Source organism: Ambystoma mexicanum, chromosome 12 (genome assembly GCF_040938575.1).
Source record: "Ambystoma mexicanum isolate Mex_15411 chromosome 12, UKY_AmexF1_1, whole genome shotgun sequence".
Classification (NCBI taxonomy): domain Eukaryota; kingdom Metazoa; phylum Chordata; class Amphibia; order Caudata; family Ambystomatidae; genus Ambystoma; species Ambystoma mexicanum.
Genome location: NC_090936.1, coordinates 280,891,428 through 280,919,039, shown reverse-complemented (window position 1 = coordinate 280,919,039; position 27,612 = coordinate 280,891,428). Strand labels below are relative to the sequence as shown.

The following is a 27,612-nucleotide window of genomic DNA, read 5'->3' as shown; positions in this document are numbered from 1 at the left end:
TATATACTGGGCATCAATTTGAGATTGGAGCCGTCCTCTGGTGCAATATGTTTCAGAATTATTATATGCACAGTGTGTTCACTTTACATTTTAGGACGCTTATTAGACTAATATGCACTTTAATTGGAAATGTCCATTATTGACTGTGTTTTTATTGTGATTTCAGCACCATGTGTAATGTTATTGGATATGTGTACATTAAAGATTGATTGATTTTATACTCTCCTTGACCTGGTCTATCCCCTCATTGAGCTCCTGCATAGAGAGCAATTTATCCTGTTGATTTGCTCAATGCTTTGATTTACGTGACCCCCCTTTCTCTTTCGCTAATTGGGCCATGAACATTCTACATCAACCCTATTCCCAACCACCTTCTCAGGCGCTTGCCGGCCCTCTGCATGAGATAATCAAGCACTTTTGGCAAAGAAGCTCCATTCCGCTGATCTCAGGTGTAGGACCCTCCGGCACAAACATGATGTTATTGCCAACTCTAGGTGGCCAGTTAGCATTCTCTTCTTGGGACCCATTTCTGTCATCTAATCCTCATCCTCTGGGGATTCTTTGTACTTTGTAGAAGCACCAGCTTCTTCCTCACAGTCTATTTTCCAGGGAGACAGATTGCTCTATTTTATTATCTTCAGAACGATAGGGTCTGGGTGTGGAAGCTCTTGTTCTTCCTGTACAAAGGACTTCTTGAGCCAAGCAAAGATGAACTTCACCTAAGAGTTCCATCGAGGGGGCGGAAGCTGGGCAATGGGATTGTAGAGGTCTTAACCTCTTTTGGGGATGGAATATTACTGATCTCCCACGCCTCTCATGTGGCTGCATTGTGGTTCTTGACTGTTGGGTGTAGACTTACACAGTCTCTTTAATGACAGATGCCATTCCATGACCTGCAGCCTTTGGTGTACAGGGTCTAAAATGTCTGCCATTACCGAGAGAATGTACAGAGTGAATGATCTGGTCAACTGGAGAGACCAAAGTCCTTTTAAAACTAGTAGCACGTTCAGAGTCTTTCTGTTACGCCTCATGGTCAAACCAATCCTGCTCCCAAATAATGGCCATTGTATGTGAATATTTGAGTAGGCTGAAATCAGCAGACTTGAACAGTGGATGACCTTAAGTCTCTTTTCTTTCATTTTTTAATGCTTTGCAGGGCCAGCAAATGAACTCTAAACTGGTGTGGTCCAATTCAATTCCTTCCTGAGTCTGAGAAGGGTTGCGAGGTGAGCATGCTGCAATGTAAAGGCTCTGTTAACACTTTAGAGGTGTGCATAATGGCGTGCCTCCCGAAACGTAACTGCTACACATGCCTGCCGTCTCAATCCCTTGGGCGGCTTCCACTGGGAACGCCCACTCCCATTGTGGGGAGTACAGTGCATGTGGTTGGGGCCAAAAGCACCAGCGGGTGACCAGAACCTTCAGTCTGAGTAGCCCTCCCCCCCACAACAGGTCCTCAGAGCCACAGCTAGCACATAAGAGCCATGCTTCCCTAAAACATGGCTATACTTCTAAATAAAATCTGAAATTAAAGAAAAGAGTAGGGAGGGATGCAGGAATCCAGGGTCAATGCACCCAAATTCTACTTCCTTCTCTCCTTAGCCCCATGCCTAACATCTTAGCACACTAGAATAGCACAAACAAAGGCAAAATGTTACCGCTGCTTCAGCAACAAAGAAAGCTAAAGGGGTGGAGTTTTCCTTCAAAGGAAGAAGACAGGCTTGTTTTAGTGGTTACAGTGATCAGATATTTAGTGTTGAAGGACTACTATTTTCCTCGCTAGTTCTATGGGAAAGGCTGCCCTGCAGTGTTTATAAAATCTTTTAACTTTAGCTGCTCGAGTAGTAAAAAAAGAAAAGAACCCCAATACTCACTTCTCGTTGGGACACAGAATTAGACAGCTGTGTTCAGCAAAAAGGTGACAAAGATCAGCTTGAGACAGCCGGCTTTTGCTGTGATTTGAATCAGTCATGTCTCTCTGAATCTGTAGCTCCCTCAAGCCATCGCTACCATCCTTCCCACATTGCCAGTTTATGGACATTTCAATAAGTTTAGTGTGTCGTATACAAATGTATCTAATTTCTTGGATTTCCCTTAGAGCTCCTGGGTATTCTTGCCAAATCTTGTATGAGGGGATGTGGGGTGAGGAGGTTAGTTATGTTTCCTCTGCCTAGATGAGTCCCAGTTCTCCCGTTGGTACATTATCATTCCAGCGGAGGGGCCTGGGGGAAGACGGTCTCACACATGTGACCTACTTATGTGGTCTCAAAGAAAAGCACGGTCTGTTTGGTCCTAAAGTCCAGCAGATTACAAGACCCTCCCATTCTCACCTAGATCATGAAATCCATGGTCAAAAGATCGTGCCTTGGTTTCAAAGTGAGATTAAGTCCTCCAATTATGAAAATGCAGAACTCTTTCGGAACATGAATAACTTGCAAGGGAAAGTAGCCAAATCTCTGGAGGGTTTCCAGGATAGGCCACGCACGGAGAGTAGTCCAAGGATATTGGACAGGACCCTCCTGGTCCCAGAGCAATCATACAGACACTAGGCCCATTCTTTACCCTGCCTCTCTACAAGCACAGGAGTAATCCCAACATCCCTTCTTCCCCTATGCCTGCTAGGTACGGTGGGGACTTTTGGGGAATTTAGGACCTTCACTACTCAATGTCAAATGCACGATTTAAATAGTTTTGATGGACATGATTTTCATTTTTTCCAACCCAAATAAAAAGTGCTGCCACTACAAAAGCATTAAAGTCAAAAACATAAAAAGAATAAGCATGGATTAATATGTATCACAACGGCAGTAAAAAACCCTAACATCAGTGGGAAACAAACAATTTTAAGGAGAATGAAGGATATTACCAATAAAAAGGTAAAGCCTCCCAACATGAGGAATGCCAATGTTTAAAGATACACTGTCCAAATTAAGTAATTCCCCGATACAGAGTCCATCACACTACAAATCAAACCTTCTCACACCACAACACAACTTCACAAGATTTAATTCATGTTCTAGTTAATATTAAAAGAGCATTGTGATTTTTTATTAATGGATATTATGTACAAGTTCAGTCTTTATGCATGGCTCTATGGAATTCCAATTCAGCTTCAACTTTCTAATTATCATTCATGGGGTTCTCACAAATGGCCAATCGTGGTCAAACTGCACAGGTCTGTACAAACACCTCTGTTCCTAAGCCGTCAACCAAGCTTTTAAAGGTTACAGATTTCCCAAAGGGTCAGATTCTTTCTAATGTTCATAAGCCGTAACAAGCTACTTCAAGATTACCAATGACTACTTGCAGTATTTTGTGCGTCAGACATTTTATTATCAGTTTCCAAATCTAATAACTCCAAAACAGTATCATAGCATCAGGTCCTTTCACAGTCCCATTATTCATCCTAGGTTCTGAGCCCTTTTGTATTTTAAAAGGAACTAGCTAGGGTACCCGGCGTTTCCTGTGTCCTGATTGAATGGTGTCTCATGTGCCCTGGAGGACGTTGCTCCGGTCCTCTGGTTGGCAAGCCGTGTTGCTGTTTGTTGTTGTGTTTCAGAAGCTCTTGATATTTATTTTCGCTTTGCATCAGATGGAGCTTTTCCAAGTGATGTTCGTTTTTTGTGAGGCATGTTTCAGTCACTCAATGGCTTCAGGACATATGAGAAAATGTCCAAGAAAGATTGATTGTGCTCTCTTGTGAATGAATACTTAAGTAAACTGTAACCTTGCCATTTCCCATATTTGGAGCGGTGTGATAAAAAAAAAGTAAATATTTCTTTTTTTATTCCCTTTAAAAATGCTTTAATAAACACTCAAACTGTATACAGTAGTAATACATTTCAAAGTAATAACCAACAAATCGAAAAATTCTGCTTCCGACACTTTTCCAAATGTTGCATCCTTCCAGTACCTACTGTAGTGAATCAGGGAGAGCATCAGTAAATGAGGGTGTCCCCAGACAAAAGAGGAATACGTGCAAACTTTGGTAGACGTGGGTTCAACGGTGTGGATTTGGGTATATACGCATTTTCATCGAATGATTTTACATCGTGGGACTTTTCATCGCCAACCCTTTCATCGCCAAAAACTTTTTTTAAAAAAAACTTTTTTATGGGTGGGTGTTTGTTGCGGTTTGGCGTATGATTAAGTAAAGAGGGTTTGGGGGGCAAAGCACCCCCATAAATAAAAACATTTAAAAAAAAAAAAAAGGAGTATTTGGCGATGGAAAGTCCCACGATGTAAAATCATTCGTAAAAATAACGTAGAACCGTGGATTTGTAGCCAGACAAACACACACATACATACATTCAGCTTTATATAAAAAGATTCTGGATCTTCACAAGATCGCTTTGTAGTTCGGTGCACTTTCGGGATGCACAGTGCCATCTGGGTCAGAGTGCTCCCTATGATTCTAGCACATGACGGGGGTCAAAATAGTTCCCAGGATTCCAGTGGTTTTGTCCCCCATTACACGACAGTGGAAAATTAGATACAAGAAAAGACATCTTGCATTTTGCAGTTCGTAGATTTCTGCAATATCTTGGCAATTGTCTCTCCAGGCCACAGATGCCTCTTCAACCATTAGCAAGTTTGAACTAATGCAAACTTCAAAAACCACACTTCACGGAATGAAGGGTGAACGTGAGCGAAGTGGCAAAACAATGCTGCCATAAAACAGAACAATGTATATTACATTATCAGGGATCACAAACTCAACTAGCCCACTAGCATTGGCGAGTCGTTTTTACGACGGGTGAGACCATTTGCTGGATGCTCGACCTTGCTGGCGAGTATGGGGATGTTAAACTTATTTTGCATTTACTGCAAACACACTGTTTGCAGAAAATGCAAATTTAAGTGTCACTGAACATGCTTGGCAGCATTGAACCAAATATGAAGTGGGCTTATGGCGACAAGCACCATTTTACAAAAAGCATTGGTAACTATTTTGTAAGCAGTCACCTGGGGGTGAGTGCCTTTCTCCGAGATCAAGTATGTGGGATTTTTAATAATTTGCAAGGCTGTCATTTCCACAATATATTTTACTTTCTCCATTTTGGGCACAAGCAATTCACCGGAAGGTCAAACACAACATTTTTGTCAGAGACAATATGGAGCAGTCAGTACAAACATGGGCAAGTTGGATTATTTTACAAGTGACCACTGTAATTTACCACAGTGGTTAGGGTACTCTGTGGTAAATCAGTGGCATGGTCTGTTCCACGTTAGCAAGATTAAAAGTCGTTATATGCAAGACTGAAATAACTCAGTCAAGGGGATAGAAATAGGGAACAGAAATAATGAACTTTGGACCTTGGCTGAAGTGAAAGGTAGAGGGAATCACCTTCACAATTAACCTGTTCTACTCCAGGAGACTTAACTTCCATCCCTAGGCATTCTAATAACTCTGCATACTGCATTTAGCTCGCTAAAACAGTGCCATGTTCTCCCACGTCAGGTGTGAGAGACAGTGATCCTCTCCCAATTGTTTTACTTTTTGTTATGTTGCAGACAGGTATGAAAAATGTATATTCTGACAATTACAATCAATAAACAAAAGATGTGGCTATTCAAACCTATAATGCAACAGTCAACCGGTTTTTAAGGCTTTCTGAATCCATTCAAGTGCCCAGGTAGTTCCCTCTGTATAGCAGCAAGACATACTTATCATCCAAATCACAATGCATAGAACTTTCAAAATTGTTTATTTGTTTTGTCTTTGCTCCTCCTTTACAGTTTATGATGCTCCGTGGTTGATGCAAGGTGCAACACCCTTCCCCCCGCCCCTCAACAACATAAGAGAAAAGCGATGGAGTTAAAGTTTACTAGGAGACTGGATCCCTCTGCTGCCTGCATAAAAAGGACTACCCAACCACCCAAAAAAATGTTTTTCAAAAAGTGGACAATCGTGAAAGGATGATCCTTTCAATGGGCTGATTTGAAGAATTGCCATCTGTCAAGGGTGTACTTAACAAAATGATGTGGGCAATTCCATCTCTGAAACGGTAATATGCCATTCAATTCTTCTTTAAACTCCACGCCAAAAGTATACTGTACACCTGTGCCCTGATGGATCAATAGCCTGATCAGCAGCACCTGCTCAGTAGCACAGAGCAGGTAGAGCTGTCACAGCTTAAGTTATTGGACAAGGTAGCTACACAACAACTGCAGCAGTTTGTTGAGAATGAGGAGATCCTGCATCAACAACAATCTGGATTTAGAGCATCCCATAGTACGGAAACTGCCATGCTGGACCTGCAGAACCAGATGCTCAGCTTAATGGATAAAAGCAAGTTGGGTGTACTTATGCTTTTGGATCTAAGTGCCGCATTCGATCTGGTGGATCATCGCCTTCTTATCAAGGCGCTTAGAGAGAATGTGGGTTGCTCGGAAGGAACCATTGATTGGCTCTTGTCTTTCCTCTCGGATCGCCAAGCAAGAGTACATTGGGGCAGTAGTTTTTCCGATCCTTATGACATCTTATTCGGAGTCCCACAAGGGGCCAGTCTGTCCCCCATGTTGTTTAACATATACATGCGCACATTGTGCAGTCTACTGGTGAATGCGGGGGTGTCGTTTACTAATTACGCAGACGACACCCAACTCATTCTGGAACTGGGTGGCAGCCACTATGATTCAGACAGTGAAATAATAGCCAGGGTTTATAAGATAATCGACGATTGGATGCAGACAAACTGGATGTGTCTGAACGACTCTAAAACCGAGCTGATGCTGTTTGGATTAAGTCATCAGCTAGGGAACTTGGGGGCTGAGTATAAATCGTTTAAAATCAAGAATGCCACTATCCAGGTGGTCCAGAAAGTGAAGACCCTGGGAATAATGGTCAACTCACAGGTGGATTCTCATGCCCAGACTAGCTACCTACAGAAAAATACGGCATATTACTTAAGGCTCATGAAAGCCATTAGGCCGTTTCTTAATGAGGGTAATATGGCCACCGTAGCCAGGGCCATTATACCATCAAGGCTTGACTATGGCAATGCCCTGTTATTAGGGGCCTCCTCTAAGGATGTTTCTAGTTGTCAGGTGCTTCAGAACAACGCAGTTAGGCTGGTAAAAAATCTGAAGAAAAGAGATCATGTTACTGCAGAGAGAATAGCCTTGCATTGGCTCAGAGTGGAGGAGCGTATTAAATTCAAAGCTCTCTGCCTGGTGCATAAATGCCTGTACGGCTCTGCTCCCGAGTATCTGAAAAAGGGCTTAGTGCTTCATACCCCCAGTAGGAATCTTCGTTCAAAGGGTAAATGCCTGTTGATCGTCCCCAAGTTTAAATTGAAATCTGGCCTGGGCAGTTCCTTTTTGGTGCAGGCCCCCAGCTTGTGGAACAGTGTTCCAGAAACACTCAGAACCGTTACCAACCTTACTGTTTTTAGGAAAGGGTTGAAGACTCATCTTTTCAGATGATGAACTGGGATACGGGGGATTATGACCACCTCATGGCTTAGCGCAGGCGTTCCTATTGTATTGTTTTGTTTTTCGTTGTTTGCCTAAGCGCCCTGATGCCCACGGGCTATCGGCGCTATACAAAAAATAAATACATACATACATACATACAGTTGCCGATTTGACAGCTGCAGTGACAGCCAAGTCTCTGACATGCATGGGGCTGCATTTAAGACATGCAACCCTGGCCCAAAATCGACCTAACTAGGCGTATGATGTTCTAGTGGCATGTTAAACTAATATAAGCGTCACCTGAGTTTCAGATATGGTGGCCAGCAACTCCCATAGTGATAAATGCCAATTCAATTTGAAATCCCATGCATCATCCCTGTGAGCCAGGTTCAGCTGCAGAAGGGTTGTGCATTTTTCTTAGACTCTCCTGCTGCAACCAGCAAGGCTGGAGCCTTGAGGGTTACCGCTTTGTTCCTTTGTCAGGGAAGGTAAAGCTCTCCCCTGAAAGGCGCCACTCCACGGGTAGCTGTCCTGTTAACAGGAATCAAAGGGCACACCCATTAATAAAAAGGAGTTGCCTCACACCAGGTTGCTGCATACCAAAGACCTTTGATTCCACAGAGAAGGGAAGGTACGGGTTAAAGTAGACAAAGGTAGCGCTTTACAGCTGGAGGAAGATTCAACCACCTTGTGTCTCACTACCTCTAGCTTGCCTTCCTGTTCCCTCCACTACCTTTAGCACAAAGCACTTTCGGTGTGATGTCAGAAGGCAAAGTCCACTTATTCTAACAGGGATTGGACCGCTAAATCGGGCTAAGCTTAGACCAATTACCGGTGGTCTTTTGCCTTTAAAAGAAGGAGTCTCCCACTCCACCTTGAGATTCACTTTCGGACAAGCATTCAAAAGTATCCATTGGACATCTGTTGGTAGAGTTCATTTTCCAAAGTCATCCGCCAGTGACATGAAGAGTGAGTTTCGAAAGGAAGCAGCAAACTCTGTCCCCCAACCAACCCCAGGGACCAGTGGGGGCAAACTGCTGCAGGGACAAGACCTGCCTCTCTGCCAGCCACAACGTTACCAGGACCTCACCATGCAGTAGGACCTCTGCAGTTGTGTGCTAGCCTCCCCAGTGTCTGTGAGCCTCGGAACAAGGACTAATCTGCTCCTTGAATACCCAAATTGGGATTTGCAGCATCCTGAGAGCAAAGACAGTCAGGCACGGTTTTCATTGCCTCAAAGCAGTGAAACTGCTTTGGAACTAGGTTCACCACCTTGTGAAGCAAAGGATCCGCCGGTGCAGCCTTTGGCACACACCAACTCGATCCACTGTGCTTGAATCACAAACCAGCTCAACACTGCATTGTACCTCTCAGAGCCAGTCAGCTGCTCGGCTCAAATCAACTGCTCATCACTGGAACCAGACTCCACAGCTGGAATGTCTCTTGCTGAATCGAACTAGCAGTGACTCCACCCGGGTTGACCTCCTTAAACTGTACAACAGAGCATCAGGATTGCTGATATGAATTGTTACCGACCTTTGACTCCAACTACAAAAGCATCACTCGCTGACCTTACCCTGAGGTTACTAAATGGCTTGTCCCCAAACAGATCCTTGGGAGCGTTACAACCTGCATTGCTTGATCATCATCTTAGAACCACTCTGACCAACTACATTCGCCCTAGAGTGACACCAGCTCACTGCCTATATCAACCGGAGTTGCTCCACCTGAACAGTATGCACAACAGCTCGAAACATGGTTTGATTCTGTCAAGAACTGCAACAAGGTATTGACTTGCAACTGCCGGCTTGGTCAATTTTTGGGCCCTAGAGACTGGTTATTATTATGTTATTTATTGAACGTGGACCTAGCTAAGGGAAGAGAGGGAGCTTATCATGGGCGGTGGGGTGGGGTATAGAAACCTTTGAGGCAAGCACAGAAACAAGGGAACAGGGACCCAACAGTAGGGTAGGGCATGCAATTTGGCAGCAACAGAGCTACAAGAAACCAAGCAAGGAAACAGTGGGGAGCAGAACACACAGTCTTGGGTAGGGTGGGGATTGCAGATTGGAGATTGGGTGGTAGTTACAGAGGTCATCAGGGTCCAGTGTTGGTTTCTCGAGAAGTAGTCCTGATCTTTTTTGTACACGAGAACAAATCCTTTTCAACAACGAAATGTGATTTTTACATGCACCCCAGAATTGTTACCCAGAGTGCTGCAGCTTGTTGATTTGATTTTGAGCATGCGTACCGCGCTCCAAACAGTATACAGGCGCAGATGAACACAGAGCCTCGGGGTGAGGTGCTAGGGAAAATGTGTACAGATGCTATCCATGAGCTGAACAAATCTATTTGAACAAATGGGTTTTAATATCTTTCCTTAACCAGGATAATCACTGGCACAATCTAATCTCCACAGGGAGGCTGTTCGGCAGTTAGGTCAGAAAACTCCAAATCTCCCATCACCTCTGGAGACAGATTTTGTGCGTGGGATGTTCAGCAGAAGCTTGTCTTCTGGGCATAATACTCTAGCAGGGTTTTAGCGACGAACTTTGGCACTGAGATACTCTGGGGCAAGCCCATTAACACAGTTATAGATTAAACAGGCCACTTTAAATTTGATTCGGTCCTCGACCGTCAACCAATGCAGAGATTTGCGAAGAGGTGAAACCTGATCCTTTTTTACCCAGCCAGCCACCAGTTTAACCGTGGCATTCTGGGCCTTCTGCTTGTTAGCTTTGCTTATTCTGTGCTCTTTCCTCAGGGTTGTGTGTAGCATTTTCAATTAGTTATTACTGCATATAGGGTGTTTAATTAAAGTAATAAACTTTATAGAACCTATTTTGGACTCAAGGTGAGTTACGTTACTTTCAGTTTCATACATGAGTGGGAACAAGAGGTTGGTTGAGGGCAATGGAAAACCATTACAAAAGGAAAGTACAATTCAGCTTCTAGGTACAATTATTTAGGATAACAAAATCGAGAATGTGAAAAGTATCTTGAAAGTAACCAGAAACATTCCATTGGTTTGCAGAAGTGCAATTTTTTTGAAGGAACGGACTAAACTGGGTGGTTTTCTGAAAATGTGGTTCCTTGATGGAAGAACTATTAACAAAGAACACAAACCCCAAATTTTTAAGCAAGAAGGTGGCCATTTTTCCTGGGCTTTAAACACTAACAGGGCAAGCACTTTGTCCCTGCCAAGTAGCAGTAGGAATCCCTCACAGCCAGGGATGGGAGGCCTACCAGTGTTCGCGCCAGAGGCAGGGTGTGCGAGTTAAGAGGGCCCCTGTTTCTACCCCTTCATATTTTCCCTGGCTATAATGACAGAAGTACCATTTTCTATTACCCCATGCATGCACAGCTCCATTCTGGCCATTGCCTTTCTCTTTGTCTTGTAGATTCAACTAACCCATCACCTGTGACAACAAAACCAACACCAGCAGACCGCTTGAAGAAGGGGACATAAGACAACAAAACACAAGAAGAAACAGCCCGGGAGCAACAAGCAGTTATGCAGAGCCAAGCAGTATGTACGGAGGGCCCAGCGGGACCTGGCCACTCGACTTCAAGACACTTGTCTCAACAGTACAACAGCCTCTGTGCAGCATTCTCTGCAAACCAGCATCGCTCTGCCAGGAGACCCTCACATGAACTGGGACATTAATGGCGACAAGCCACCATGGTGGGAAACATGCAGACACGCGTACACAAAAGATGCGGAGCTTAAGCCCCCCTGTCTGCTTTTATGTTTTTACCACCCTCCCAGGGAAAAGAGAAGCAGGGGATTGTCTGAGGAACCAGCAGAGGAAACTAGCCAACGGAGGGAGGGTAAAATGAAGGACAGGAAGGTGGGGTTGTTTCGGTTAGGTCAAGAGGACCAAGAGACCAGGCAAAGGAAGGACCGAGCAGAGGATGGAGGAGACGTATTAAAGGAGTGAGCAAGGCAAAGTATTAGTTGGAGGAAGAGATTGGTACTGGGTTTGAGCATGTGTAAAAGGAGTGCAAGATAACAATTAGTGGGAGAATAGAGCAGCGTCCTAACTGACCCACATGAATCCCTAGGTCCCCTACATGCAGCAAGGCCCAGAGGTTGGTGCCTCTGTTGTGCCAGTAGAACAAAGGGCTGCATGGAAGTATGTCTGGGCCAGCAGAGAGCAGGAACATCATAGGGTAACGGAGAGTGGCACACCTTGTTATCCATGGGGGCTGCCATTATTTCTGAGTTTCCGGACATGCATGCAGGGGAAGATGCATCATGGCCTCTCTGCATCTGCAAAGAGGAAGAGTTCCGGATCGTCACAGCATTGCACACCACTGCCTGGAAAGCCTTGTGAGGGCAGAGTCATTTGAAGCTTTCTACCAGCTTCGGCACTTGAGTCTTAATGCAGTTTAGTGCTCTTGGTTTCCTGATGGGGTTGCTGAACCTCTAGTTCTCCTTTGCTCCTCTCGTTCCCAGAGACATCCTTGTCCTTTCCTCTTCCTGGTCGGCCTATATTTGGGTCCATTTGAGTTGGCTCCCTTTTCCTGGATCACCGCCAGTCTTCTGTGCTCCTGCTCTCATGCTGTATTGCTGCCCAGATGGATAACTTAACCTTTGGAGTGACCACCTGGATTTTTGACTTCTAGCCCATTGTGAATTCTCCAACAGCTAGGCCTCCCAGTGCATTGGCACTGTCCTTGCACCATGCCAATTGAAAGAGGCCACCTCGTGGAGTAAAGAGTTTGTCCCAGTCGATCTCTGGAATTCCCAGTCGATCTCTGGAATTCCCAACCACGGGGATGGATTGGGCCCAACCTCCTGCATTTCCAGATAGATCATTGAGAGAGTCAAGCACTCTGGATGCCACCAAGAGGAGGATATCAACAGGTACTCAGCGCAGGTGGGGCATACTGTTGATCAGATTGTAATGAGAGTGACTGGGAGAAGAGAAATGAGGGTGAAAGAGAGATGTGGGAGCTCTAGTGGAGAGCGGGAAGGGGCCATTCTGAGCAGAGGGGTCATCGTGAGGGGAGGTGTTGAAGTAAGGAGAGTTGAGAAGTAGAGTGTAGCAGGGAGTAACAGCGGAGAGTAGTAGTGGTGTGGGATAGTGAGAACAGTGGAGGTAATGGAGAGAGGGGAAGAGTGTAGCAGTGAGCAATAGTCAAGAGTGGAGTTAGAAACTACAGTAAGGAACATCGGAAGGATACATGAGTAAATATCAGGGGGAGAGAGAGGAGGGACAGTGTGTGTGGAGTTGGAGGGAGGAGAAAAGAGAGAATGTAGTTGGTGGTAGGGTGAGGCATAGTTAGGCGTGCAAGGATAAGTCAGAGTGCGGCCAGAGTTTCCGAAAGGCACCAAAAATGCAACCCAAGTCATCCGGGAATGTTTAGAGGTAGGAACATTCTTAGATGTTCGCTGTTAGGCCATCACCTTTATTAAGACAGGTTTTAGAAAATAGGCGTTACCGATCTCTAGTGACCAACCTACGGTTGAGGGATTGCCATTCCTCTATTATACAGAAAGGGACAGCCCATGGAAAGCCCCTTGAATACTGAATAAATTAACTCCTGAAGACAATTCAAGGGTTTTTGTGTGTTCTTGAGGCCATCTAAGACAACACCCAATCATTTTTCTGGTCACATCTAGAATTCAAATGTGTTTTATGGGTCAGTGCTAAATTAGACTTTATAAGCAAATCACAAAATTCAATTGGGATTTTTTTCAAATGTACGCCTATCTCTCATGCACTCAAAAATACAGCAGGACTCGACATTTCTTGGAGCCATTTAGCTACTGATGCTAGCCTACGAAGAGCCTCGTTATCTTGAAACCAACAGCTAGTTTTGTAATAAGTGTCTTACAAACATACATACGTGACATTAACTGAGTATTTGAGAATGTACATGAATAAGAATTAGGACACACAGTACACATTTAAAGATAAGGCATCATACATAGCGGACAAAAATAAGTGTGCATTTCGGGTGGAAGGTAGATTTACAGTGCACTGGGTACTCGCTGCTACTTCTGCCTACCTGGTGATGCCCGACACCAAGGAGCTGGTTTTAGCTCCCGTTAGGACAGATCTCTTTACAGAACCTTTCCTTCCATCTTTATGGAACCCCCAACCCTTTTGCTTTTATTTTTGATTCTGTCCTTCTCTTTTTGCAATGCAGTCACTGGCTTTTGCTCATATGTTAGGAGGAAACTAACATGTCCAACAAGCTGTCAGTACCGAGAAGACAATGCATTACTTACCGTAAAAGCATTTCTGTTGGTTGTATCTGCTTAGATTCACATGCTGTGCATAGGTCCGACATCCAGTGGTCACTGCGGAGTATTGCATTTTGTTTTTCGTAGTCGAAAAGGGGACGTCGACAAGGCGTGTCTGTAACACTATCCCTATAGTGACGTGCGTTGTACCCACAATCCCTCACGCGTCGAGGTCCCTCTGTATTTTTCTGCCCTGAGTGAGCCTTCTAGACAGAAAAGAGAGAAATATATAAAAAAGGATGTCTATGTTCCTTCCATCCGAGCGGGGAGGAAGGGTGGGCGCATGTGAATCTAAGCAGATACAACCATCAGAAATGCTTTTACGGTAAGTAATGCATTGTCTTCTGATGTTTGTTAATCTGCTTAGAATCACATGCTGTGCATAGACTAGCGAGCAGTACCCGGAGTTGGCGGTGGGTTATGAGAAGGAACAGTAGAGAAAAGATGTCTTAATACTGCCTGTCCCACCTGGGAGTCAGATCTAGAGTGTGCATCTAGACAGTAGTGTTTTGTAAAGGTGTGCACAGAACTCCAGGTAGCCGCTTTGCAGATGGACTCAAGGGGAACATTTGCAATGAACGCTATGGAAGCCCCAGTGCCTCGAGTGGAATGTGCTCTTGGCTTGAAGGGTAGTTCTCTCTTAGCAAGAGAGAAACAGAGAGTGATGCATTGAACAATCCATCTAGATATAGTGGACTTTGAAACTGCATCTCCTTCTCTTCCTGCCGCCACAGAGACAAAGAACTGATTAGTCTTTCTCAGTGGTCTGGTTCTTTCCATGTAGAACATGACAGCTCTGCGTACATCTAGTGTATGCAGACTTTTTTCTCCCAAGCTGGAAGGGTTTTGAAAGAACGTTGGTAGTTCTATTGACTGGTTTACATTAAATTTTGAGATGAATTTTGGTGCAAACCTTGGGTGTGTGCGTAGAACCACCTTATCCTTGTGAATTGTTACAAAGGGGTCTAGTACAGAAAGAGCCTGTAGTTCACTTACTCTCCTAATGGAGGTGATAGCTATTAGGAAAGCAGTCTTAAGAGTGAGGTCTTTAAGAGTTGCCTTGTGCATGGGTTCGAAAGGAGGGCCCATGAGTCTAGAAAGTACCACATTTAAGTCCCATCCGGGAGCTGAGTTAGCTATCGGAGGGTGTATTCTCTTTACCCCCTCCATGAAGGCCTTGATAACTGGTATCTTCCACCACGACACTTTAAGTTGGGAAGTGGTGTATGCAGAAAGTGCCGCTAGGTGGAATTTAATGGAATTGAAGACTAGACCTGAATCCAGTAAATGGGTCAAGTACAGAACAATGTTAGTGGGAGAGCAGTCAACCGGGTTGATGCTCTTACCTCTACACCAGATGACAAATCTTTTCCACTTGCTAGAATAGCAGTGGCGAGTATTAGGTTTTCTGGCTTCCCTGAGGATGTCCATACATCTCTGTGGGAGTTGTAAATGTCCAAATTCTATGATCTCAGGAGCCAGGCTGCTAAATTCATGGTCTGAGGGCATGGATGCAGTGTCCTGCCCTTGTCCTGTGACAGCATGTTGTACGGGCAGGGAAGTTTCACTGGGGGAGATAGGGACATCTCCATCAAGTGAGCGAACCATGGCTGCCGGGCCCACATTGGGGTCACTAGTATCATGGTAACCTGCTCCTGGTGCATCTTGTGTACCACTTTGTTGAGAAGGGGAGTCGGGGGGGGGGGGGGAAAGGCGTAAACAAATTTCCCTGACCATTGAATCGACAGACCGTTCCCCTTGGACTGGTTCTGGGGGTACCTGGAGGCGTAACTTTGGCATTGTGAGTTCTCCAGAGTTGCGAACAGGTCTATTTCCGGGAACCCCCATTGCGTGAAGACGTCTAAGACGATGTCTTCGTGCAATTGCCATTCGTACTCTTCGGGTAGGGGGAAGTCTCTGCCGAGTTTGTCTGCTAGCAGATTGAGTTCCCCTGGTACATGTTGTGATAGAAGAAACATGTTGTATTTGAAAGCCCACTTCCATATATTCTGGGACAACTTGGACAGTCCTGGAGAGTGAGTGCCCCCTTGCTTGTTGAGGTAGTACATGGCTGTGGTGCTGTCTGTGAGGACCATCACTGTCTTTCCTTGTAGGTGTTCCTGAAAGGCTTTCAGTGCTTTGAACACCGCTAGTAGTTCCAGCAGGTTTATATGCTTGGATGCTAGGCTCGGAGTCCACGCTCCGTGAGCAGTCTGATGGGATAGGTGAGCCCCCCATCCTGTAAGGGATGCGTCTGTGGTTAGAGTGGCTTCCACTGCGGGTGTGGCAAAAGTTTTCCCTAATAACAGGTTTTCTTTTGTCCACCACCGTAGCGAGAGAACCAAGGCCTGCGAGACCACCACTAGATCGTCCCATTGTCCGCTGGCCTGACACCACTGGCTGTAGAGCCACTCTTGCATTGGGCGCATGCGCAGGCGCGCGTGAGGTACCAAATAAATACATGACGCCATCATCCCTAGCAAGCGCATTGCTTTGCGTACCGTCACCTCTCGACCTGCCACATAATGGGGGATCTGAAACAGCATGTTTTGGACCCTCTCGTTGGAGGGGAAGACGAGGCTGTCCTTTGTTCGAATTAGAGCCCCTAGGAATTGTTTGATTTGGCTGGGGTCTAAACTGGACTTCTTTTCGTTGATGGAGAAGCCCAGTTGGGACAAAAGGTCTACGGTGTTTTGGGTATTGGAGAAGCATGTTTCGTAAGAATCCCCTGTTATGGGTCGAGGTAAGGGTATACCGGGATGGATAACCTGCGTAGGTGGGCCGCTGCCAGTACTTTCGTGAATACCCTTGGTGCAGATGCTATCCCGAAGGGTAGTACTCTGAACTGGTAGTGCTTGTTCTCTATCTTGAACCTGAGGTATTTTCTGTGCGCTGGCAACATTAAAATATGAAAGTATGCATCTTTCATGTCTAGTGTTGTCATGTAATCCCCTTGTGATAACAGTGGGATTACTTCCTGCACGGTCACCATACGAAACTTTTGGGGTTTGACAAACTTGTTCGTTGGGCGCAGATCTAATACAGGGCGCATGGTTAAGTCCTTTTTGGGTACAAGGAAGTACACTGAATAAATACCTTCTGTTACCTGAGATAGGGGGACAGCCTCTATAGCTTCTTTTTTCAGTAGCTGTTCTACTTCTTGAAGAAGAATGATGAGGTGTTCCGGTGTCATGCGTCGGTTCCGTGGGGGTCTGTACTTCGGGGAACCGTTGAATTCGATGCAGTATCCGTGGGCTATGGTGGATAAAACCCAGCGGTCTGACGATATTTCCTCCCATGCTGATAGGAACGATGTTAGCCGGCCCCCGACCGGTGATGCATGGGTGGGGACCCGAATCTTCGGGTCATTTGTTGGTATTGGGTGTGGAACCTTTGGGGCTGGAGCCGCGACCTCTTCCTTTGCCACGGCGTTGGCCTCTTTGACTGAACTGGTTGTTACCCTGGTTAGAGGGCCAGTTGGTAGCAGAGTAAAATTGCTGTTGGTTTTGCTGGCGTTGGCCACAAAAGCAGCGTCTATTGCCATAGCCGCGTCTGCTAGGGGGCCTAGAAATTTGGTCAAGAGTCTTGATGGTATCAAACCCCTTCTTCGCATGTTCTAGGGCCTCATCAACTGCTTTCCCAAACAGATGTGTTTGTTCTATGGGCTTATTTATCAGGGAAGCCTGGGTTTCCGGCTTAAATCCCGATTTGCGCAGCCAGACATGGCGTTTGAGAAGTATTCCCTGAACCAGGGAACGGCCAGCCGTCTCTGCGGCATCTAAGGAGTTCTTTACGATGCCCTGGTTTACAAGAGTTCCCTCTGAGATGATAGCTAACAGGCGTGAACGCAGGGGTTCTGGTGCGTCCTCTGCTTCGCTGCGCAGCTTGCTCCACTGTGCATCTGCGTAGCTAGCTAGTAGGGAATTGTTATTTGCAATCCTAGTTGAGAAGGCTGCGGAGGTCGTGATTCTCTTCCCAAGTGCATAGAGCTTCTTGCCCTCTTTGTCAGGTGGTGCCTCACTAGTGGATAGTGGTACCCCCGCTCTTTTTCTTGTATTAGTAACTACAAGGGAGTCCGGAATAGAATGTCCTCTGATGTACAAGGGGTCAGAGGACGAAGGGCTGAAGAGCTTTTCTATCCGAGGGTTGACCCCTCTGACTAATGCAGGATTGGAAAGGGAAGGAGTTATTCTTCTCTTTATAGAAGCTAGGAGCGGAATAGACTGACTAACAGGGGCTTTTTCTTTAATAACTTTTTCTACAAAGTCTATGTTAGGAAGAGTTTCCCCTGTGTCTATTTCAAAATGCGCTGCTGCCTTGCGCAATAGTGCATTAAGTGAAGGTTGGTCATCTATGGGAGAGGGGTTTCCAATAGGTGAATCCTTGGGAGGAGAAGGGTGAGAGGCATCAGGGTCTGAGTGCACAGATGGAGATTGCCAAGGCTGCACTGATGGGGATTGCCAGGGCTGCGAGGTAGCTGTATCTTCTTCAAAAACTCCTGCACTAGTGTAAGGATCTTCTTCAAACCCCTCTTCCTCATGTTCTTCCTCTCCACCCAAACCCTCCTCATCCTCCTGGAGGTATTGCTCCTCTTCAGTGAGGTCATATACGTCTGTAGAAAGGGGAAACAGCCTAGGGATCTTGACCCTAGGGTCATCCTGGGGCCATTCTCTTGGTCTTTTGTGTGTGTGGGTGGGTGGGTGGGTTTTGGCTTCCCAAGAACCTTTCCATTTTCTCCATACAAGAATGGAGTCTTTCAAGGGTCTCATGGGGGACCCCTGAATAGTCTAGAGGGGGGATATCAATGTTTTCACCTTCCAAACGCTTAGAACGCTCCCACAACGTCGAAGAAAGGTTTCCGTCGCCCTCAGAAAAGCCCTCCGGTAGTTCAGAAGTGCCCTTAGATGAAGGGGGCAGTTCCTGGCTACTCTTGTGCTTTTTTGGTGTTTCTATAGCTTTTGGTGCGGTATTCGACGTCTGTTTCGTCGTCCGCTTACTTTTGTCTTCGGAAACAATTCTCGCCAGGCTCTCGACAACGAGTTCGTCAGTAGAGGGCTCTGGTGTCGACGTTGCCTGCGTTACGCGTTGTTTCTCGACGGCCGCTCTATGGAGCGTTACGTCGGATGTTTTTGAGGTAGCGCCCGTGTTTGATGAAAGCCCAATCGCTGGTCGCGGCTGCGTTTGCGGGTGGGGCTTGAGACCCTTACGGTCTGAGGTAGACGCCGGAGTGCCCTGCGTCACCTTCGGCGCTGATGGATCCTTCATCTTCGACGAAGAAGAGCCGTGGGTTGTGTGCTTAGGCCTATGGGGTCTATGTGCGTCCTTGTCGCCGGGGTGTTCATCCCCATAAGCAGGGCGTGAGCCGAGCCCGTCGGGGCCGGGGACGGACGTCGAGGAGCGCGAGCGCTCCTTCTGGGGGTTAATGACTTCCGAAACGGACGTCGAGTTATCACCCTCCTCGTCACTTTCTTTAACAGCGGCGGCGGGTGAGGAAACTGACTTCGACATAGCGTAGTCCGCCCACCTCTTAACTTTCCGTTCTTTAAGAGTTCTTGGTTTCAAGAGCTTACAGGCCGCGCAGCTGTCCTCCTTATGATCGAGGGGCAAGCAACGATTACAGAGCTTGTGTTTATCCTTCCAAGTGTATTTGCCCCTACAGCGTGGGCAAAACTTAAAAGGTGTCCTCTCCATAGCTGAGGCAATAATAACTGGTGATAACAACCCCAAGGGAAAGATAGGGGAGAAAGAAAGACATTCTCAAAGAGAAGATAAGTTCGAACCCCCACTCTCCCTACTGTATGTTGGCCGGCGAGGCCAGGCCACGTGTTCGGCAGCGCCGAAGGATCCCCTCCGTCTCTTCCCCTCCGTCGAAAACTTGCTCGGCGGAGAAACAGCTTCACAGCTAACGTCGAGTGGAGGGATCTTTAACAATATAAAAGTATAATTAAGGACCGAGGTCCGTAGTAAGTATTTTGCAATGTCTCTCTAGGAGCTCCGCGTAAGACGACCAGAAGCTGGGCGGAAAAAAACAATCTGAGGGACCTCGACGCGTGAGGGATTGTGGGTACAACGCACGTCACTATAGGGATAGTGTTACAGACACGCCTTGTCGACGTCCCCTTTTCGACTACGAAAAACAAAATGCAATACTCCGCAGTGACCACTGGATGTCGGACCTATGCACAGCATGTGATTCTAAGCAGATTAACAAACATCAGAAACATTGTTACTGTGCTACTACTTTTGGTTACTTTATATCAATTGTGCTAATTTATCATTGTAAAAAGCAGCTTACACTGCAGTACAATGGGGTACACTTTTTGTTTTGCCCTAGACGGACACTGGCAATTTTTGGTTACTCTAGGTGTGCTAAAAGGATACGCTGGTGACAGCAGTGACCTTTTCCCATTTTTGAGGACTTCGTTTTAGCCTCACTGCGTTTACCACATTTGGCTACTAACAATGGCTACATGTCAAACATGGCAGTGTCACGAGATTTTTCTATAGCCTTCTTCCTGGCCTCTGAGGCAAGGAAAATCCTTGTAAGGACTTCGGGTACCCAGAAAAGTAGAAGCTTTTGGCGGGCTACTGAAGGGCTGTGTGTGTTTGCTGGCATGATGTGGCCCGGGACTGTCTGGTCCGAATCCACAAACTGAGGTCAGTGTGTCTGAGTCATATGCATGAGTGTTTCCGCCAATGGTACTGACTGGACCACTGCTGGAGTGTGTCTTTGGGCTAGTCCTGTCATTGGCTAGTGAGGGCAGCTACTCTTACCTGGCTTTTAGGTTAGGAAGTGGACCCCTGCACCCATTCTTCAGAAATCCTGGAGAAACCTGAAAGATGAAAGAATCCTATCCAGCTATGAGACCTGTGAAGAAACGGGAGACCCACCGGAACACGGCTTGGCTACCAACTTCTGTTGCTGTCCTGGAGAAGCCCTGTCTTGCTTAAAAAAAATTTAGCAGTCCTGCAAAGGAGCTGAGACCCTTGGAGTGGAGAGAACACCCATTCCCGATGTCTGCTCGATACCCTGCAACGAAGATCCTTCGGAAGTGTCCCGGGATCGTCCTGTGGCTGAACAGCTCGAATTTGGGCTACCATGCTGATGTCGGGGTTACCACTCCGAGTTTCGACATGGAACTTGGGGGGAATCCTCAGCTGGCCCTACGAGACTGACCTCTGTGAAAATTCAGTGTCCTAGCATTGTGTCGCCGTGCTGCGGTGACCACAGTCCAAAATTGGATATCTGACCCAGAGTCCAGTCCTCAGAGGGGACCTGCATAGAGTTTTGCAGAATTCTTCATTCAAGAGTTCTTGCTACAGTAAAAGACACCAACCTGAGATTAGATAGAACCTGCAACCCCTGTGAATTGAGGACTGAGACTTATAGGAACCTCAGATCTTCCTTTGTCAAACCAACTATAGGGAAGAATCGAAATATGGGAGGGTAAGTTACAGATCTTCTTACCTACCCCCTATAATCGCCTTATAAATCAATGGGCTTATAATACAATGTATTCTAACACTTTTAGCTTTGCCATTACTTGCTTCAGCAAGACTTCTGAAAGTTGGGGCTACTTAACTTGTACTCTAACCATAAGACCCCTTCACTGGACCCCAGAACCCTACCTGCGTTTTTTCCTGCTTCAACGTTTCTGTGGAACTTTATCTGAACTAATGGGCAAAAGGCCTGAGACAACTTAGGGCTTGACAATTTGAGTGAGGGATAATTCTCTGTGGACCTCTAACTGCATACTATAATCTTACATTTCCTTTGTACGAGTTCTACTAAAATATGCGCCTGGTTGCCCCTGGGCCTGGTCTGCGCTATATAAATAAAACAAATACAAATACAAATTGTGTCGAATATTATGCCCTTTTAATAAGTGAAATGTATGTATCAATTTTGCTAGTGTCTGTTAACTCTTCTTGCCAGTAGTCATTTTTCTATACTGTGTTTTGCCCAATAAATATGTAATCTATGATTCCCATTGTGTGACCTCATTGTGGACCCTTTACAAGCTCACAAACTTTGAAGAACTTAGCCTAGGCAGCCTGTCACTGCTACCTGAACTGGTTTGGCTACAGCTCCCCCGAGTTGTCCCCATCACAAGATAAATTGGCCTTCTATACATCTGTCCACCAGGCCAGAGTATAGAAAATCAGTCCCAACAGCTTCTACCCATTGAAACAATTTCAAACCCTATACAGTACTGAAGGGCAAATCAAACACTACAGTTTATTTTGAGAGAATTCACATAGAAGCAGGTGGCATCTGTAATTTCTGGAAAGGTGTAAATATAATGTTATGGGGGGGGGGAGGTCAATGCTAAGTTAAGCTTGTAGAATTTGCACTCTTTAGGAATGTGAAATGCTCAAAACACTATATTCAGGCAGAGACACTATATTCAGGCAGAGAAGAAAAGGCGTGTGAGTGCACACACATGTCAAATAATTGCAAAGGGCGCAATAAACAAATGCATAAATGAGATGGGTAAATACAGAACCTTGATTAGAGACAACAGAATGTGGGAAAACATTGAAGTTGTAAAACCACTTACATTTCCAATAGCCAGTAGGGCTTTGTCAAAAAAGAGGAGCATTCCAAAGAAAAGAAAAAACACGCCGAAACCAGTGAGTCCCATTCCAATTTCTGCAAGAAGAAAAAACGAAATAAATGTCATGGGTGCACTTGTGTTTTAGAAGTTAGTACAAAACGTACGTGCGGTCTGCAAATCGGATGACATTTAAACATGAAAGTTAGCCTTGGGAACTAGCTCACGCCTCCACTCCCCTCCCCCCCCACTAAAAGTTTCCTTTTTTGTAACGAGTTATGACATTGTTTTGTTAAAAATTAGCCCCCACATTTAAAGGCAAAGAAAACAAATATAAGAATGCTGCTCATGAGAAAAGGAAAAGAAACCATAACAAGTACACCAAGTCTCTATAAAGCCAGAGAATACGAAATTTGTCAAATATTAAATTGGTAAAAAGTCAAAAGCCAGAGCCAACTTGGACCAACATTTTTAAGGGAATTGATATTTTATTTATATTGCGCTCGTACACAGGTGTTTCCGAGCGCGACAAGGCAAGGGAGAAGAAAAAAATATATATCTTACTAGGCCCAGTGACATTGAGAACGCACAAGTGCATGTGAGAGGGGAAAAAGTGCATAGAAGTGGGGGAGAAATGGAAAGTGCAGAGCAAAGGAATGCAGATAAATAATAAATAAATATCAATCAAACAGTGGTAGTGCAGCCAGCAGGTGGTAAGTGCTGGGTTTAAGAAACAGACAGGGTGTGCCTGTAAGTGCAGAGAGTAAAATAAAAAGGTGTGGGGGCTGTATGGTTACAGATACAGGCCCCAGTGCAAGGGTTTACCAAGAGGCAGTGCGGGTGGGTGGCAAGGTGAGCGGGTATCTGGGCCCAGAAGTCAGAAGGTGGGCCAGGAGCACAGTGCCAAGAGCAGATCTGCAGGGGAAAGGAGGGGCAAAGGCACAAGCAAAGAGGAAGGACTATAGGAGCTTCCGGTACCAGAGATTGTTTTCCTCAAGTTTCAGGATGTCAGGGAGGCTGTTCAAGAGGGCGGCCCAAGCCGAAGACAAAGCTCTACCCCAGCTCACTTCTCTGAGAAACGACTGACCCCGAGAGAGTTAGAGGTAGAAGAGCGAAGAGCTTGAGAGGGAAGGTATTTATGAAGATATATTGGACCCAGGCCCCAGAAAGCCTTGTGGACAATGCAAAGGATTTTGAATTTAATCCTTGCAGCCACTAGGAGCCAGTGGCGAGATTTCAGGGCTGCAGAGATACGATCCAAGGCCTTGAGGCCAAGGACAAGTCTTGTAGTCCTGTTCTGGATGTGTTCCAAAGGGCGGAGAGTAGAAGCAGGTAGGTTTAGAAAGAGGCTGTTGCAGTAATCCAACCTAGAGAGAACCAGGGCTCGAGAGACCGTGAGCTTCTGGGGAAAGGAGAGGAAAGCCAGAATACCTCTTAGAAGGTGCAGTAGGAAGTTTGACTTTTTAGAGACGTCAGAGATGTGGGCAGATAAGGAAAGAGTGGAGTCAAAGATGAGCCAGAGGTTCTTAGCCTTGCGGGTAGGAGGATGGCCAAGGGAGGCCGGCCAGAGTGAGAGGAAAGGAGGGCGAGGGTGTGCCGATGAGGAGGATCTCCGTCTTGCTAGCGTTCAGGCAGAAATCACTGGCGGCACACCAATCCTGAATGGCAGATAGGCATTCAGAGATGAGAGAAGGTCACAGTGGAAAGCCTGAAAATGAGTCGAGTGTCATCAGCATAGCACTGAAAGTGGGAGCAGAAAATGGCGATGCAAAGAGTGAGAGTTGCCAAGTATTGGTTAAAAAACGAGGGTGAGAAGTTAGATCCCTTTTGGAACACCACAGGTAGATAGGGAGATAGATGAAAGGAAGGACCCAAGTTGGACCTGGGAGGGCCGATCAGAGAGGAAACCGGTCGGCCAGGCCAGAAACTGATTGGTGACACCCAGGTTGTGACAGACAGTTGGAGCAGGATGGTATGGTTGACCGTGTCGAAGGCAGAAGAGAGATCAAGCAGGATGAGGACAGCAGGGATATTAGAGTCAAAGTTGGAGAGCAGATCTTCACGGATGTTCAGGAGAGCAGTTTCCGTGCTTCTGGCAGCTCTAAAGCCAGATTGATGGTTGTGGAGACAACCAACAGAATCAGGGTGAAGGTTAATCTGTGAAATGGCCAGCTTTTCAGGGAGTTTGCCCAGAAAGAGAGATTGGGTGATAGTTAGCTGGGCAAGAAGGGTCGGCTGTGGGTTTTTTGAGAAGAGGGTGCATAAGAGAGTGCTTTAGGGGGGAAGGGAAGACTCCTGAGGCAAAGGAGAGGTTGTAGAAATCAGCCATGGCAGGAGCAAGGGTGTCAATGTGGTCCTTGATGGTTTTGGAAGAGCAAGGAAAAACCTGTTTTGGGAAGGCTTTCATAGATAGGACTGGTCTAGAAACCTTGTCAGGAGAGAAAAGAGGAAAGGACGGGAAGGAAGATGGGGAGTGGCTGTAGGAACACTAGAGTTCACAGAAGGGAGAGGGGATGAGAGGGTGGAAATGATATCCTGGGTTTTAGAGATGAAGCGGGAGGCAAGGACTGTGCAAAGGGCCTGGGAAGCGACAGTAGAAATAGAGGCTGCAGCAGGGTTGGCCAATTCCTTGCAGATTTTAAAGAGTTCAGCCGAGTTGTAAGATGCCGCAGAGACACGGGCTTGGATGTGGGCTCTCTTCTTAGTGTGGACAGAGTCGGTATTGCCTTTGGAGAAGGCGACAAGCCAGTTTGGCAGAGGATGAACAAGAGGCCCTCCATTTCCTCTCAGCACCCCCACACTTACATTTAAGTGAAGCAAGGTCGGAGTCATACCAGGAATTGCATTTGGCTTTGGGCTTCAAGCGGACCCTCATGACAGGGGCAAGAGCATCAAGAGCAACAGGGATAGAGGTGTAGAGCAAAGACAGGGCTGTATCAGGATGCGAGTCTGCCAGAGGTTGAGGTGGGGGGGTAGGTGGGGACGTGGGAGAGAAGGTGGAGGCGAAAGCTTCAACTGACACACGCTTCATGGGACGGATATCCGAGAAGGTAGGTGGCAGTGTTGGGGTAGGCTTGGCCTGGGGGAAGAGAGAGAGAGAGAGGAGAGGAGGGAGTGCTCGCTCCAGGAGACAGGAGTGGTCAGAGGGATGGAGAGGGGGAGGCCAGATGATATCAAGACATCAAGTGTGCGTCTTGCAGAGTGGGTCGGGCCAAAGGGGAGGATAGAAAGGGAGAGGGAATCACAGAGCTCACGAAAGAGCACAGACGAGGAGCAGAGAGAATCAAAATGGATACTGAGATCACCCAGGAGGAGTAGTTGGGGGGGTTGAGGCCAGGAGAGAGGAGGAGAGATCAGCCCAGTCAGAGAGAAATTAGGTGATCTTGCCAGGTGGCTGGTAGAGAGTAGCAACAGTAAGAGTGTGATTAGGAGAGAGAGCGCGAGCCTGCAGACAAGGCATTCGAAACAGGAGTAAGTCTGCGTGGAAATGACAGAGGCAGGAATCCACTCTGGAAAGATCAAGGCTACACCCCCTCCGGGCCGGGTGGATCTGGGCATGGTGAGGTTCTTGTAGAGAGTGTTATAGCTTGTGACTTAGCTGGCCGTGAACCATGTCTCCGTAAGACCGAGGACATCAAGGTCAAGTTCTTCCAAGAGGTGGCAGATGTCAGAGGAGTGTTTGACAGCAGAGCGAGAATTGAGAGTGGTAAGATGAAGAAGGTTGCCAGCCTTAAAGACCTTCCGTGCAGGGGTACAAATCAGAGGTACGCTCTGCAGAGGTGAGGAAGGAGCCCGAGGTGGGGCAGAAGAGGAAGGACGAGGGGGGAAGGAAGCCAAGGGAGGGGCGGAAGAGACAGCAGGAGATGAAAGTTGATGAGGCGAGGGGAAGCGCCTATCAAAGAGGAGGAGATTGGCCTGAGGGCCTTGGACCATGACAGTGCCATTTAGGTAGACATTAATGATGACTCTGGAGGGGGTCGAGGGAAGCCATGAGAATTTCCAGCGGGTGCCACCATTATTGGGGACGGGAGGAGACAGGACAGAGCATGGAGATCAAATGAAGGGTCCATAGATCTGGCGAAGGAACGACAAAGGGGATGTCAGTGAGGGTCTGTCTGGACGAAGCGCTGGAATAGCCATCAGCGATGGGGAGACCTGGGTGGGCGGCCAAGATATTTTTTAAACTTCTTCCTTCCAGACTTAGTGAGAAGGGAAGGTTAGTTGATAGAGAAGCAGTTGGAGTAGATGGGAGAAACAGAAAGCGCCATGGGTGAGTAGAGAGGAAAGCAGCGGGTCGAGTAAGCGAGTACAGCGTTATGGAACATGGGCCAGCAGGTTACAGAGAAGTAATTCAATGCAAGAAAAGGACACATGTCTGCACAAGAAAAACAGCTAGTTGTGGCCTGAGCAAAAATTAAATGCAAAGAGCACACCCAAGTTTGACTTTCAAAGTTAAATGCAAATAGCATAGGTTAGAATAACAGTGTGAATCAGATATTCGAGGAGAGTGTAGAAACATTATGCATTTGGGAGCATAAGTGGGAGAGCAAACCAAGAAGGAAGAGAAGGTCCAAAAAGGGAAAAAGGCAGTCAAGGAGGAGGGAACCAACCCATAGTAAATGAGGTAAGAAAGTCTTGGTAGTCCAATTTCCAATGCAGGGTGAGGTTGCAACATCATGCACATGCAGCGTTCTTGTAGCGGACAGGGAGCAGACAGGGGCCTTCGTCTTGGGCCTTAGTTAATCTGGCCCCTGCTCTCGCCTACCGGTACATTCGATTGGCCAAACAAGGCCAGATGAGTCAATGAGTGGGGGGGAGGGGAGTGCGGGGGGGGGGGGAGAGAAGCCAACAAGTGCAGAAACAATGTGCGGCCATCTTGGAAGAGCCGAGCTCACGAGGCAAAAACACACTTGAATCACAACAAAAACACTTGAAGGCCAGATTAATTCACTAAAATCACTTGTTAATGAGCTTTAGAAATGACATGGGCAGGGTAGAATGCGTGTGTTTCTTGTTGTAGGCAGAGTATTTGTGCATGATCCAACATCGAACTCCAGGTTTTGCTATTACTAATGTTTACTGTGATGTTTTATTACTTGTGCTTTAATAAGAATATTTGTCGCTTTGTAATAGTTGAGAATTACACAATCCCAATATAGTAGTTTGTGCTGTATTGCCAATTTCAAACAACCTGGCTTTTTTTAAAGTCTGGGGGTACCGGGACCACGTAATTCATATGACACAATCACACCTGAAAGGCTAACTGGAATGGGGCATAGTCAACACAGTCGCTGGCAGGCTGATATCAGAGCAGTGGGGCACCGGCCTTGTGTTTTACAAGGTCGGCGTAAGCAACCTTATTGTTATTACCAATTTGGGCTT

At 46.4% G+C, this 27,612-nt stretch overlaps 1 protein-coding gene across 2 annotated transcripts in view; it reads right to left on the bottom strand.

Moving 5' to 3' along the window:
• Positions 1-27,612, bottom strand: part of GOLT1B (golgi transport 1B) — a 255,135-nt gene that overhangs the window by 197,720 nt on the left and 29,803 nt on the right. For both annotated transcript variants that reach the window (XM_069628435.1, XM_069628436.1), the window contains exon 2: positions 22,237-22,328. In XM_069628435.1, coding sequence (XP_069484536.1) covers positions 22,237-22,328 — 92 coding nt within the window. The remainder of the gene's footprint in view (positions 1-22,236; positions 22,329-27,612) is intronic.